A 15,493-nucleotide genomic window follows, 5' to 3' on the forward strand; every position below is an offset into this window, starting at 1 on the left:
TATTATTTTATATATTATAGAAATTGAAAAAATAAATCATGTTTACTACGACAGTAAATTAGAAATACTATTTAATTTTTATGTGTTTTCTACATGGTACTTTGACTTACATAGGGACTTATATTATTGTGAATAATGATATAATTGAAAACCTTTATTTTTTATTTGATAGAATTATTATATTTTATCATTTAAATATTTATAATAAATACATTATTTTTATAAAGTAAAAAAATATGGCCGAAGAAAATTCTACAGCTGTTGCAGCAACTGCGGTTACTGCTGCTTCTACAACACCAACAAAAAAAGCAACAGCTTCTGGTGCTAAACGTACAAAACAACATTCAAAACCAACACATCCACGTACATCAGAAATGGTTGTTAACGCAATTAAAAATTTAAAAGAACGTGGTGGTTCATCATTACAAGCAATTAAAAAATATTTAGCTGCAAATTATAAAGTGGATTCTGATAAAATTTCACCATTTATTAAAAAATATTTAAAAGCTGCTGTAACTGAGGGAGCCTTGGTACAAACTAAAGGTAAAGGTGCATCTGGTTCATTCAAATTGGCTGCTTCCGCTTCATCTAATTCTTCAGCTAAATCAAAAGTATCCAAAAAAGAAAGTGGAGCAAAAGGTTCAGCAAAGAGTGCTAAAAGTAAACGGGCACCAAAAGAAAAGAAAGCCACAACTACATCATTGGCAGCCAAAAAGCCTAAAGCAAAAAAAGCGACTCCATCATCATCAACTGCTGCTAAAAAAGTTACTGCAAAATCATCAGCGGCATCAAAAAAAGCACCAGTTAAAGCAAAACCAGCAAAAAGTACAAAATCCGCTGCCAAAAGTAGCCCTGCTCGTAAACCGAAAGCACCAAAAGCTAAGAAAGCTTCTGTTGCCAAATCATCTCCTACAAAAATTAAAAAAGCAGCACCAAAAAAGAAATGATCTGTTACTTTAATAATATATTGAAATATTTCATTATTTTTGCTAAAAAATGAAAATAACATAGGCCTTAATACAGGCCACAAATTAATATTTGATAAGAGTAAATTATTTTTTGTATAAATATTTTATAAAATAATAGTTAAGAAACATTTGCCACAGTCAGTACCACGGATGGGTGGCCACTTGAGAATACTGTGTGCGGTTGCATTTTTATTTAAAATATATGGTATAATAAATAAGTATATATTTAAATTGATTACTTCATTGAAAATTTTAATAATATACTTTAATATTAATGATATTTATGAAAAATATATATTTGTAAAAATTTTCATTTATTACTGGCAACAGCCATACCACGTTGAAAACACCGGTTCTCGTCCGTCCAGTCTCACACAGTCAGTTGAACTGAACAGACGTGCTTGTACGTTGTATGCTTGTGTATACAATATTATATAACACAACAGTAGTGAGGCAACTCAAACTTACAACAATAGTGAGTGAACAAAGAAACAAAGTGTGTGTGTGTGTGTTCAACATGCTAACGCATGGTAAATGTTAGTGTATACCACACAACTATTTTTAAATATACGAGTGCATCACATAAACACAGTGAATATTTTAGTGTTAAAACAAAAAACAATTGATCAAACACATAGAACAATATAATAATTTTAAAATAATTAAAATTCGACCGCACAAGCGTAACCATAATTTAAAAATACTAAACAAAAAATTAACAGAAGTGACACAAAAAATACAACAAAATCGTGCAGTAAAAAAAATAAAATTTGGAAATGATGAGACTGATGTCTCATCATTTCTAACAATAACAAAAAATATGCCAAATAACGATACAAATAAAAGCCAAGAAATGGAAATTGAAACTCAACAATCAAAATTAACTGGTCTGTTCAGTTGCTTTCAAGGAAGTACAGTCTACAATATACCCACAAATAATCGTTTTTCACCAATACAACCAATACAAACACCTTCAAATGAATCGAATCCAAATGAAAATGAGGAAACGGGTGACAATCAGAACGAAGAAACAAATGAACAAACACCAAATCAAAATAATAAAAAATTAAAATCGCCACCACCTATCGTCTTTCATCAAACAGTCACAGATCATAAAAGGTTCACTGAAACCATTAAAACAACTGTAAAAAATGGCTTTCACATTAAATATAATAAACAAAATACAAATCTATTCATTCACGACCGAAATGAATACGAACACTACCTTCTCGATTTAGCAAAAGAAGAAGGAAAAATAGCATACCATACTTACACGAGTAAGGACGAAAAGCATCATGCTTTTGTACTTGGCGGACTCCCTTCGAATACAGAAACAATGGACATAAAAATAGACATAGAAGAAAAATATAAAATAAATATTATAAACGTATACAAAATGAAAAACACGAGGCGTCCACTATTCCTAGTCATCACGGACAACTCCATTACACTTAAATACTTGGAAGCAAATATCAAGTATGTGTACCACACTAGAATTGATTGGACCAAACATTACAACACAAAACAAATAATACAATGTCATCGGTGCCAGCAATGGGGGCACGCCACAACCAACTGCAAGGCCCCCCCCGCATGCCTCAAGTGCGCGGAAGCGCATTGGACCCGAGAGTGCCAAAAATTCCCAATTAGGCTTGAAGAAAATCTAACAAAACTAAAATGTGTCAACTGCAAAGGTAATCATCCGGCCAATTCCACCAAATGTCCGGAATACATAAAAAAAATAGAACAAATGCAAAAACGTCAGGCCAATCTAGCCACATCCTCAAGAGGACCGGCAAAAACTGCAAGATACATCTCAGCCCCGATGCCATCAATTAATCCATGGAACAATGGTAAACCCTCAACAACTAATCAAAACCCCTCACCCCCCACACAACAACAACAAGCAACGACAAACAACACGCCATTCAACAATCTGGTAAGTGAGTTTGACGAATTAGGCACATATATTGATTTAAATAAAATGTTAAACGCAGTGCATCAACTCAATGCACTGCTCAAAACTTGTACAAACGAACTACAAAAATTCAAAGTATTCTTTGATTTTTGCCAAAACAACTTCAAATAAAATGGCAACTAAATGCATGACCTGGAACGCCAACGGCCTAAGGCCAAAAATGACAGAACTTAGAGCCTTTATAGTAGACGAAAACATAGACATAGCAATAATAACAGAGACGAAACTTACTCACAAAGACACACCAAAAATTAAAAATTACTCAATAATACGAAACGATCGCGCAACGCATGGAGGGGGAGTAGCTATTATTATCAAAAACACAATACCATACAAAAAAACTAATCTATCAAGCTCACTAACAATAGAAGCAGTAGGATTAAAACTGGAAAACAAACTTAACATTATTGCTGTGTATAACAGCCCAAAAAACAAGTTCACCACCCAAGACCTAGACATCCTCACGTCTGTCGGAGACAAGATACTAATAACAGGAGACCTCAATGCCAGACATGTGTCCTGGAAAAACCACATTAACAATGCCAACGGACTTACTCTACATGAATACACAAAAAACAACAACATCATAATCCTGCACACCAAAGAACCCACCCACTACCCCACAAACAATTCCACTCCAACCTACATAGACCTTTTACTCAACAAAAACCTTACAAACATATCTGAACCAATTTCTACACCCGCTTTAAACTCAGATCATAACCCAATTCTATTTGAAATCTACGGAACATACAAACAAAAGACAAAACATATCATAACATCTTACAAATCCACTGACTGGGTAAAATATAAAAAGGAACTCGACAAAAAAATCACAATAAACAAAAACATTGACTCCCCTGACAAAATAGACGACGAAATTAAAAAACTAACGGACGCACTTAAACAGACCAAGAAAGACAACACACAAAGACTAATTGTAAACCCCTACAAAAACGACCTAAACGACGAAATTAAAAATCTGATCAAAGACCGTAACTCACTTAGAAAACAGCAACAAAAAACCAGAAACCCAGGACTAAAAAATGAAATTAACAAACTTAACCGAACAATAAAAAACGAAATTCATAAATTACTCAACACAAAATGGCAAAAAAAGCTCCTGGAAATAACACCAAAAGATAACTCACTATGGCAAATGACAAAAATACTTAGAAAATCAAAAAAACCAATACCTTCACTAACTTACAACAACGACACGTACTACACGGACAAAGACAAAGCTGACCTAATTGGAAATACCCTTGAATCAATCCAGTCAAATCCTCTCCAATCCCCCATTCAAGAAGAAGTAGACCACACCCTAAAATCATTCAATCATGATCAAAAAACACTAAACCCCAGAGCAAAATTCAAAATCCACACCACTCCCAAAGAAATAAGATCCATAATTAAAACCTTACCCAACAACAAATCCCCAGGACCTGATGACATAGACTACAAACAAATAAAAAATTTAACAAACAAAACAATTGTACAATTAATGCACATAATAAACGCCATATTGATCACAGGTTACTACCCAGATCAGTGGAAAATAGCGACAGTAATCCCCATACACAAACCCAAGAAGGACCATACTAACCCCAGCAACTACAGACCAATAAGCCTCCTTAGTACACTGTCAAAGCTGACGGAAAGGATAATCCTTGCCAGAATAAAATCCTTTGAATCAAAAAATGCGGTAATTATAGATGAACAGTTCGGATTCAGACCTGGACACAGCACCGCCATGCAGACGGCTAGGATTGCCTTTTCGATAAAAGAACAATTCAAAAAACACAAAGTTACGTCAGTATGTTTACTAGACATTGAGAAGGCATTCGACACCGTCTGGCAGGACGGAGTTATATATAAATTAATCAACTACAAATTTCCTGCATACCTAATACTATTAATCAAAAACTACTTACATAACAGGAAATTTGTAGTCAAAATCAACAACACTGTATCAGACATTAAATTCTCCAGAGCAGGAGTACCGCAAGGGAGTGTACTCGGACCTGTCATCTTTAATTACTACATTAATGATATCCCAAAATTCCCCAAAACCCAACTGGCCATCTACGCAGATGATACAGCAATATTCACGCACTCATTTAACGCGCAGGTGGCCACATCCCAAACCCAAATCCATCTAAACCTAATACTTGACTTTGCTCAGAAATGGAAGATCAAATTGAATAATGATAAAACCGAACACATCATATTTGCAAGGAAATTTAATGACACCAGGGTCACTACTCCAATTTCAATCAACAAAACAAAAATAACAATAAAAAATGAAGTAAAGTACTTAGGAGTCATTTTCGATAAAAAACTTTACTTCAAAAGTCACATAAAAAACATTTCTGACAAAGTCAACAACTCCATCCGAACCCTCTATCCACTTTTAAACAAAAATAGTCCTATGTCCAGACAAAATAAAAAACTGTTATACACGACAATCATTCGGCCAATAATCAGCTACGCCTCCCCAGTGTGGAGTTATGATGCTTCGTCTACGACTAAAAACAAAATACAAAGACTTCAAAACAGATGCTTAAGACTAATTTTAAACACAGACAGATACACCCCAATAAACATGTTACACTACCTTACTGAAATTCCAACTATCGAAGAATACTTTGAACAACTAAAACATAAGTTCTACACTTACAGTATAGAAAATAGCAAACTAACAAGACACCTATCAAACAAGTGCGTCAATCTCACTTAACCATCTAAAATCACAAAATTAAAAACACACATGTATAAATAATAAAAACAAAATGCAAATAAAAATTACCAAAACCACCTATCAAAAATCCTAATACCACATCCCCAAAATGATAAACAGGTTTTTCCTCTCCTTTTCCTGTATCCTGAATCAAAATCAAAACACAAAACCAAAAATCTCACTTGTAATAGACATTATCTCTTGCAACATTAATTTTCTAAAATTACCTTGTAATAAAAATAGCAAATTAGAGGATGAAAGCTTAACCAAGCTAATAACCTCCATACATTATATATGAATATTTTGAAATATTTACTTGCATTGTAAATTATATGTATATATTTTTGAATTAATAAAGATTTTATTAAATGTTAATGTTAAAAAAATGGTTCTCGTCCGATCACCGAAGTTAAGCAACATTGGGCACAGTCAGTACTTGGATGGGTGACCGCTTGGGAACACTGTGTGCGGTTGCCTTTTTATATTAAAAATATAAATTATTTTTCTTCTTTTCTTTTTTTTTACACACCATATATAAATATATGTTATTTAGAAATGTAAACCTTTTATATTATTCGTCAACAAATAAATATTATTTTTTGTATAAAATTTTATTGCATTTATAACTCATATCATGGTTACTTTAAAGCGAGAAGTTTTTTTAATATTTCAAATGAATATAAAATAATATAAATTTTATGAAATTTATTTATTTTTAGAAATAGCAATCGCTTATAATTATAACAAAATTTTAATAATGTTTAATTTTATTTCAATAATTTATATATATATATATATATATATTTTTTAATAAAAATAATATACTCTTATTTAATAATATATGTTGGTCCTATATATAGGACCGAAAATATTTCTTATTTGTTTTTTTTTTTTTAAATTGTCATTTAAAACGCTTATGCACGTTCTCCACGAATACGTCTTGCCAATTGTATATCCTTAGGCATAATTGTAACACGCTTTGCATGAATTGCGCATAAATTGGTATCTTCAAATAAACCTACTAAATAGGCTTCACTAGCTTCTTGTAATGCCATAACAGCTGAACTTTGAAAACGTAAATCGGTTTTAAAATCTTGTGCAATTTCACGTACTAAACGTTGGAATGGTAATTTACGAATTAACAATTCAGTACTTTTTTGATAACGACGAATTTCTCGTAAAGCTACTGTACCAGGACGATATCTGTGTGGTTTTTTTACTCCACCAGTTGCTGGTGCACTTTTACGTGCAGCTTTCGTTGCTAATTGTTTTCTTGGTGCTTTACCACCAGTTGATTTACGTGCAGTTTGCTTGGTTCTAGCCATTTTCAAATAATAATGTTTTTACAAAAAAACACACAATTTTAAAAATTATATTCGACAATTTGATACTACAAAGTCAAATGTTTAAATGCGAAATAAATGTGTTGTATTTATATTTATATGAAATTTCAAAATTTTTGTTGTCATATCCTATTGGATAGCTATCAGAGTATGGACTAATCAAATTGTATAGGCGTGGCTTAAAAAATCTTTAATGCTTTATATAAAAAGGCACAATTGTACCGGCGCTCACATACATTACAATACTTGTGAGGTTAACACACGTGTTATCCGTTCGTTAAAATATTGTAAATAATTTTTTATTAAAATGACTGGCAGAGGAAAAGGTGGAAAGGGTCTTGGAAAAGGGGGTGCAAAACGTCATAGAAAAGTTTTGCGTGATAATATCCAAGGTATTACAAAACCTGCAATTCGTCGTTTAGCACGACGAGGTGGAGTAAAACGTATCTCTGGTTTAATTTATGAAGAAACACGTGGTGTACTTAAAGTATTCCTTGAAAATGTTATTCGGGATGCTGTTACATATACTGAACACGCAAAACGTAAAACAGTTACAGCTATGGATGTTGTATATGCATTAAAACGACAAGGTCGTACTTTGTATGGTTTTGGAGGTTAAGAAAATATAATAATTTACTTAAAATATTTAGTAAATTTATTAAAGAATATTTAATACATCCGATAAATTTAAACAGGCTTTCCTTTTTGGGAAGCCACTAATTTTATTTATATAAGAGTAAATAAATTTGTTAATAAATATAACATATTATATAATTTGTTTACAACAAATTATTTTGTTTATAACATACATTACCAAATATTTTTTTTTTTTTTTTTTTTTTTATTGTAATATATCTGCAATAATAAATTATAATTTGTATATTATCTATTTTATTTTACAATAACTTATTGAATTTTTGAAAAAATTTTATTATAAATTAATATACTATTATATTTTTTATATATACAAGTTAAGAGTAACAAGTATCGATAGGAGATTATCGAATTTATAACTAATAAAACATTTCGCCTTAATCAAAGAAAATAAAGATTTTGCTATACCATTTTTTATACTTTCAATAAATAATTTATTATTAAATTTTTATTATTTCATTTATTTTTTAAAATTATTAAAAATATTTTTCTAATAATTATAAGCGTACATAAACAAGTAGTAAATGTAAAATGAAAATAATAAAGGTAATGTAATGCATTTGCATTACACTGATTTACGATATATATTCCGCGATATCCTTTATTATATTTAAAATTAATAATATTGATATACTAATAATAGATATATTCAAGCTATTAATATATAAAATTTTATATTAAATATGATATTAATAATTGTTTATTTTATTTTTTTGTATATATAAAAATAATTTACTCTTATTTAAAAAATTTGATGGCTCTCTTAAAAAGAGAGCCGTTTTTATATGTTGATGTATTTTTATGTTATCAATTAAATAATATTTTCGATTTATTTATTTTGAACTTGTATATTTTGTAACAGCTTTAGTACCTTCACTAACAGCGTGCTTTGCCAATTCACCAGGTAATAATAATCGAACTGCGGTTTGAATTTCCCGACTTGTGATTGTTGAACGTTTATTATAATGTGCTAAACGTGATGCTTCAGCAGCAATACGTTCAAAAATATCATTAACAAAACTGTTCATGATACTCATAGCTTTACTAGAGATACCAGTATCAGGATGCACTTGTTTTAATACTTTGTAAATGTAAATTGCATATGATTCCTTGCGCTTCCTCTTCTTTTTCTTATCACTCTTTGATATATTTTTTTGAGCTTTGCCAGCTTTTTTTGCTGCTTTTCCACTTGTTTTTGGTGGCATTGTTACAAACAATTAATATACACAGATAGTTACAGAACACCAGTCAGTATATGTATGAGCGTGTCGTGTATACAACTAGCGTATTATATACGCGAAGATGGATATAACAATAAAAATGAATACTACTCTCTGATTGGCTAAAAATAATACTATAAGGTGATTGGTTTATTTTTAAAGTTTTATATTTTATAAATATTATAAATTAAAATACCCAAATAACATTTTAAACATTTATGTTACAATCCCCGTAACGTACACATCTGTGTGATTATATTTACAAAAAAAAATATTAATTAAATAAATTTATTCGCTATGTCTGGACGAGGTAAAGGTGGTAAAGTAAAGGGAAAGGCAAAGTCAAGATCAAGCCGAGCAGGATTACAATTTCCTGTTGGAAGAATTCACAGATTATTACGAAAAGGAAATTATGCTGAACGAGTAGGTGCTGGTGCCACAGTATATTTGGCTGCTGTTATGGAATATTTGGTTGCAGAAGTTCTCGAGTTAGCTGGTAATGCTGCCCGTGATAACAAAAAAACACGTATCATTCCACGTCATTTACAATTGGCAATTCGTAATGATGAAGAATTAAATAAATTATTATCTGGTGTAACAATTGCTCAAGGTGGTGTATTACCAAACATTCAAGCAGTGTTATTACCAAAGAAAACTGAAAAGAAAGCATAAATTAAAAACATTGCATTAATTTTTATAATAATAATACATCGATCATAGGCCTTTTAATAAAAGGCCACAAATTTATTTAAAATAAGAGTAAAAATTATTTTTATAAATAATATATTATAATATTTTTTTAAAGAATCAATTTAAATAATTATAAATTAATGATTCTTTTTTTTTTTTTTTTTTTTTATATGTTATTATGGAAATAATTCATCATATTATGATGACATTTAGGTAACATATTATAAGAATATTCATAAAATATTATCAAAATAATATTGTATTATGATGATATTTAGACAAAATATTATAAGAATATACACAAAATATTATCAAAATAATATCATTAGATAACAAAACTGTTCATGATACTCATACCTTTACTAGAGATAAAAGTATCAGGATGCACTTGTATTAATACATATTATCACAACATCACAAAATATTTTTTAAAAGGAAAAATTTTTTTAAAATTATTATAAAATTTGATTGAATTAAATTTCAATTTATTTTTTTAATAATTAAAAAAAAAAAAAAAAAAAAGCATATAAACTTTCTATTGAAAATGTTATTTTAAACTAGATGGCCAAGTGAACTTCGTTACACAAACAATATATGACGTATTCGTTATTTAAATAATCAGTATCCTTTGATATTATATCAATACGTTACTCTCTTCTTTTGATACATATTAATAAAATTTCAATTTATAAGATTTTATGTCAATTATATAAATAATATTATAAATTTTCTAAATACATAAGTTAAGTAACAAAAAATTTGAATAACAAGATAAATTTATATATGATGTTTTAATACTCGATACTATAATATATCGCATCCGTTACCAATTATTCGGTATCCTTTGATTTATACACAGAATGAACTAAAAATATATATCAAATTTATTTTATTTATTTATATATTTAATATTATTATTATTATTTTATATTACAAAGTTTCTTAACGAAGCTTACAATGATTTCTCATATCGTACTTAACAAAATTATTTAGATCATATAAAATTTAAATTGTTAAAAAATTTGTATATTTATTATTATTATTATTTATTTTTATTAAAATTACATAACATAAAATTAATAATATTTTAATAATTATATAAATTAATTCTTATTTAAAATAATCTTATATTAATCTCAACAAATACTCTAATAATATATTTTGTCATAAATTTTTTTATATTTAAAATAAATATTATAATATATAAATACTTATATCAGTATAAAATTTCTTTATATAATTATGAAAAAATTAATTTAATAGTTAATTATTGATATTAATGCATAAATAAAAGTATTTTCTAATGAAATATATTTTGTCAATGTTCGATTAACACATTTCATAATAATACGTTTTCATTATTGACAAAAAAAGTTTTTCTAAAAATGAAATCTTATACTATAATATATATATTTATATATTAAATTTTTTAATTATTTATATACTAATAATTTATAATAAATCGATATTAAATAAAAAATAAAAATATATACTTTTTAAGTTTACCTTAAAAATATTATTGTTTTGTATGATTGAAATAATTAATATTAAACTATGTTTATTAATAATTGTTAATAAAAAAATTAAATATATTTTAATTTATAAAATAAATATTATTATTAAATTTATAATTTATTATTTTATATATTATAGAAATTTAAAAAATAAATCATGTTTACTACGACAGTAAATTAGAAATACTATTTAATTTTTATGTGTTTTCTACATGGTACTTTGACTTACATAGGGACTTATATTATTGTGAATAATGATATAATTGAAAACCTTTATTTTTTATTTGATAGAATTATTATATTTTATCATTTAAATATTTATAATAAATACATTATTTTTATAAAGTAAAAAAATATGGCCGAAGAAAATTCTACAGCTGTTGCAGCAACTGCGGTTACTGCTGCTTCTACAACACCAACAAAAAAAGCAACAGCTTCTGGTGCTAAACGTACAAAACAACATTCAAAACCAACACATCCACGTACATCAGAAATGGTTGTTAACGCAATTAAAAATTTAAAAGAACGTGGTGGTTCATCATTACAAGCAATTAAAAAATATTTAGCTGCAAATTATAAAGTGGATTCTGATAAAATTTCACCATTTATTAAAAAATATTTAAAAGCTGCTGTAACTGAGGGAGCCTTGGTACAAACTAAAGGTAAAGGTGCATCTGGTTCATTCAAATTGGCTGCTTCCGCTTCATCTAATTCTTCAGCTAAATCAAAAGTATCCAAAAAAGAAAGTGGAGCAAAAGGTTCAGCAAAGAGTGCTAAAAGTAAACGGGCACCAAAAGAAAAGAAAGCCACAACTACATCATTGGCAGCCAAAAAGCCTAAAGCAAAAAAAGCGACTCCATCATCATCAACTGCTGCTAAAAAAGTTACTGCAAAATCATCAGCGGCATCAAAAAAAGCACCAGTTAAAGCAAAACCAGCAAAAAGTACAAAATCCGCTGCCAAAAGTAGCCCTGCTCGTAAACCGAAAGCACCAAAAGCTAAGAAAGCTTCTGTTGCCAAATCATCTCCTACAAAAATTAAAAAAGCAGCACCAAAAAAGAAATGATCTGTTACTTTAATAATATATTGAAATATTTCATTATTTTTGCTAAAAAATGAAAATAACATAGGCCTTAATACAGGCCACAAATTAATATTTGATAAGAGTAAATTATTTTTTGTATAAATATTTTATAAAATAATAGTTAAGAAACATTTGCCACAGTCAGTACCACGGATGGGTGGCCACTTGAGAATACTGTGTGCGGTTGCATTTTTATTTAAAATATATGGTATAATAAATAAGTATATATTTAAATTGATTACTTCATTGAAAATTTTAATAATATACTTTAATATTAATGATATTTATGAAAAATATATATTTGTAAAAATTTTCATTTATTACTGGCAACAGCCATACCACGTTGAAAACACCGGTTCTCGTCCCATTCTCTGTACAACAGCTGTAGTGAACACATCGTTGTGACTACAACTTAATTACAGACTTACATAACACAATTTTATTTTTTTGTTATATGCAAATTTTTAACAAACAAAAAAACAATATCAAGTCAGTGCATGAAGCCTAAGCCTCGTGGCTTAAAACGCCTCAATAATGATGGGCAAAGCCCATCCAAAACAAAAAATAAAGTGCTTGTACTCAATATACAAGATGCCAGTGAAATAAATCAGGAAAATGTAGAAAATATAGTGGGAAAAGACACATTAAACAGTGAAACGGACACAAAAAATAGTGAAGTGAACATATTAAATAGTGAAAAAGACACAACAAATAGTGAACTGAACGCAAAAAAGTGTGAAACGAAAATTAACGACAGTGAAAAAGACACAAATAATAAAGGTACAGTAAACATTAAACTAAATCAAGTGAATGTTGAAAACAATAATACAACAACGACAACCGAAATGATCGTTGATGACAACACAACCAAAAATATGGATTTAAGCTCAATGTTCGTCAAGCCATCGACCTCAAGGGGAACCGGCAAGCCCACACCAAAACCCCCAACAATACCGCTAAAAAACCGATTTGCGCCTTTAGAAAACGATGAAAATGAAGAAGACGACGACAATGACTCAATTGAACTGGGTCAAAACAAACCAAAAAAGCCACCACCACTTGTTATACACGCCAAAACTACCGACCACAAAACATATGTAAAATCACTCGAAAACGAAATAAACAAAGGATTCCACATCAAATACACCGCAAACAACACAAACTTGTACATTTATGATCATGAAGAATACAAAAAGTACAAAGAAATTCTAAATGAAGGCAAAGTGGAATACCACACATACACCCCAAAAGCGGACAGAAAACACGCCTTTATCTTAAGAGGGCTAGACAACAGCACTGACACCGAAGAAATCATCGAAGATCTAGAAGAAAAATATAAATTAAACGTCGAAAAGGTATTCAAACTGAAAAACACCAAAAAAGGACTCTTTCTGGTAATCTGTGATAGCACAATAAACCTTAAATATCTCAACAAAAACATACAATACGTGAACAGGACAAAAATATCCTGGGAAATGCGGCACAACACGCCCGAAATCATCCAATGTAGGCGGTGCCAGTCCTGGGGCCATAGTACTACCCACTGCCGCGCGGCTCCACACTGCCTCAAATGCGCAGAAGGACATTGGACCAGAGAATGCGACAAAGTGCGCAAAGAGGACCCGACAACCGCCAAAAACATCAAATGTGTTAACTGCCAGGGTAAACACCTAGCATTCCACAAAGAATGCCCAGTATACATAAAAAAACTGGAATTGAAAAAAGTAAAATACGTCCCAGCTCCTCCCCCAACAACAAATCCCTGGAACAGAAACATACACCTCCAACCAACACAACCGGCACAAACTCCACCGGTACAACAAAACATTCAACCACAACAACCGCGTCAAAACTTACAAAACCCTATGGGCAACCTAAATGAATTAACAGCGGAAATACAAAACCTCAATAACTTGATAAACATCGATCAAATGCTGGAACTCGTAAGGCAACTAAACTCAGCCCTAAGAAACTGCAAAAGCGAACTGGAAAAGTTCATAACATTCAATAATTTTCTCCGTGCCAAGTTTGCCCAATGCCCATAAACATTGGATCATGGAATGCGTGCGGTCTAAGGCATAACGTCCAAGAACTTAGACATTACGTTGAAAAACACAATATACATATAATGACAATAAACGAGACAAAACTGACACCGGACATAAAAATAAAAATAAAAAATTTTAACATTTTGAGAAGGGATCGCACTGCACACGGAGGTGGTGTGGCTATTCTAATAAAAAACAACATCCCGTACATAACAGTTGACGTTCAAAATAGAACATCTATTGAACATCTTGCCATCAAGCTAATTAATAACATTTTTATTGTTGCAGCGTACAACAACCCACGCAACATATTCACGGACCTTGACCTAAAGACACTGACCGACATAGGAACAAAAACATTGATAATAGGAGACTTGAACGCTCGACATCACACCTGGAAAAACCACATAACAAACACAAACGGACGTACTTTATACAAACACATAACAGACAAAAACATGATCGTACTACACACAGAAGAGCCTACACACTTCCCACACAACAACGCAACACCAACGTACATTGACATCGTCATAAACAAAAACGTAAACAAAATAACTAAACTCACAACACACACAGAACTGACATCAGACCATAACCCAATCATGTTTACATTAAACGATCAACACACAGACAACACAACAACAAAGTGTACATCATATAAAACAACTGACTGGGTCAAGTTTAGAAAAACACTAAATAATAACATAAACATAAATAAAAAAATAAAAACAAACAGTGATGTTGACATGGCGCTAGCCGAATTAACAAGTGCAATAATAAACACCAAAAACAAACACACAAAGCAAATTAAAATAAATTTTTCTAAACTTGACCTTAGTCAAGAAATTATAAACCTTATCAAAGCGCGTAACGCTCTACGTAGACTGAACCACAGACGAGTAATACAAACAATCAAACCCGACATCAACAAACTAAACAAGGTGATAAGACAAAAAATAAGGCAACAGTTGAATCAGCAATGGGAAGACACCCTTAAATCCCTCAAGCCAGGGGACAAATCATTGTGGAGAATAACGAAATCATTTAGGCACAAAAAGGAAAATATTCCCACATTGATAAAAGACAACACTAACTACATGAGCGACAAACAAAAGGCGGATCTCATTGCTGACTCAATTGAAGCCGTACAACAAAACAACAACATATCACCCCTTGACAACACAGTCCGTCAGTCCGTAATAGAACTACAAAACAAAAACGATCGCCCAAAGAAACGAATCAAACTGACGT

The 15,493-nt window shown here is 30.3% G+C and overlaps 1 protein-coding gene across 1 annotated transcript; it reads left to right on the forward strand.

Annotated features, from left to right (window-relative positions):
• Positions 1-1,788: 1,788 nt before the first annotated feature.
• On the forward strand, positions 1,789-15,239 carry LOC123304194 (probable serine/threonine-protein kinase DDB_G0278845). Its single transcript, XM_044886339.1, has 4 exons — positions 1,789-2,245; positions 2,663-2,907; positions 12,803-13,546; positions 15,126-15,239. The coding sequence occupies exons 1-4, from the start codon at positions 1,789-1,791 to the stop codon at positions 15,237-15,239; spliced, it is 1,560 nt and encodes a 519-aa protein (XP_044742274.1).
• Positions 15,240-15,493: the final 254 nt, after the last annotated feature.

This window comes from Chrysoperla carnea (genome assembly GCF_905475395.1).
Source record: "Chrysoperla carnea chromosome X unlocalized genomic scaffold, inChrCarn1.1 SUPER_X_unloc_3, whole genome shotgun sequence".
Classification (NCBI taxonomy): Eukaryota; Metazoa; Arthropoda; class Insecta; order Neuroptera; family Chrysopidae; genus Chrysoperla; species Chrysoperla carnea.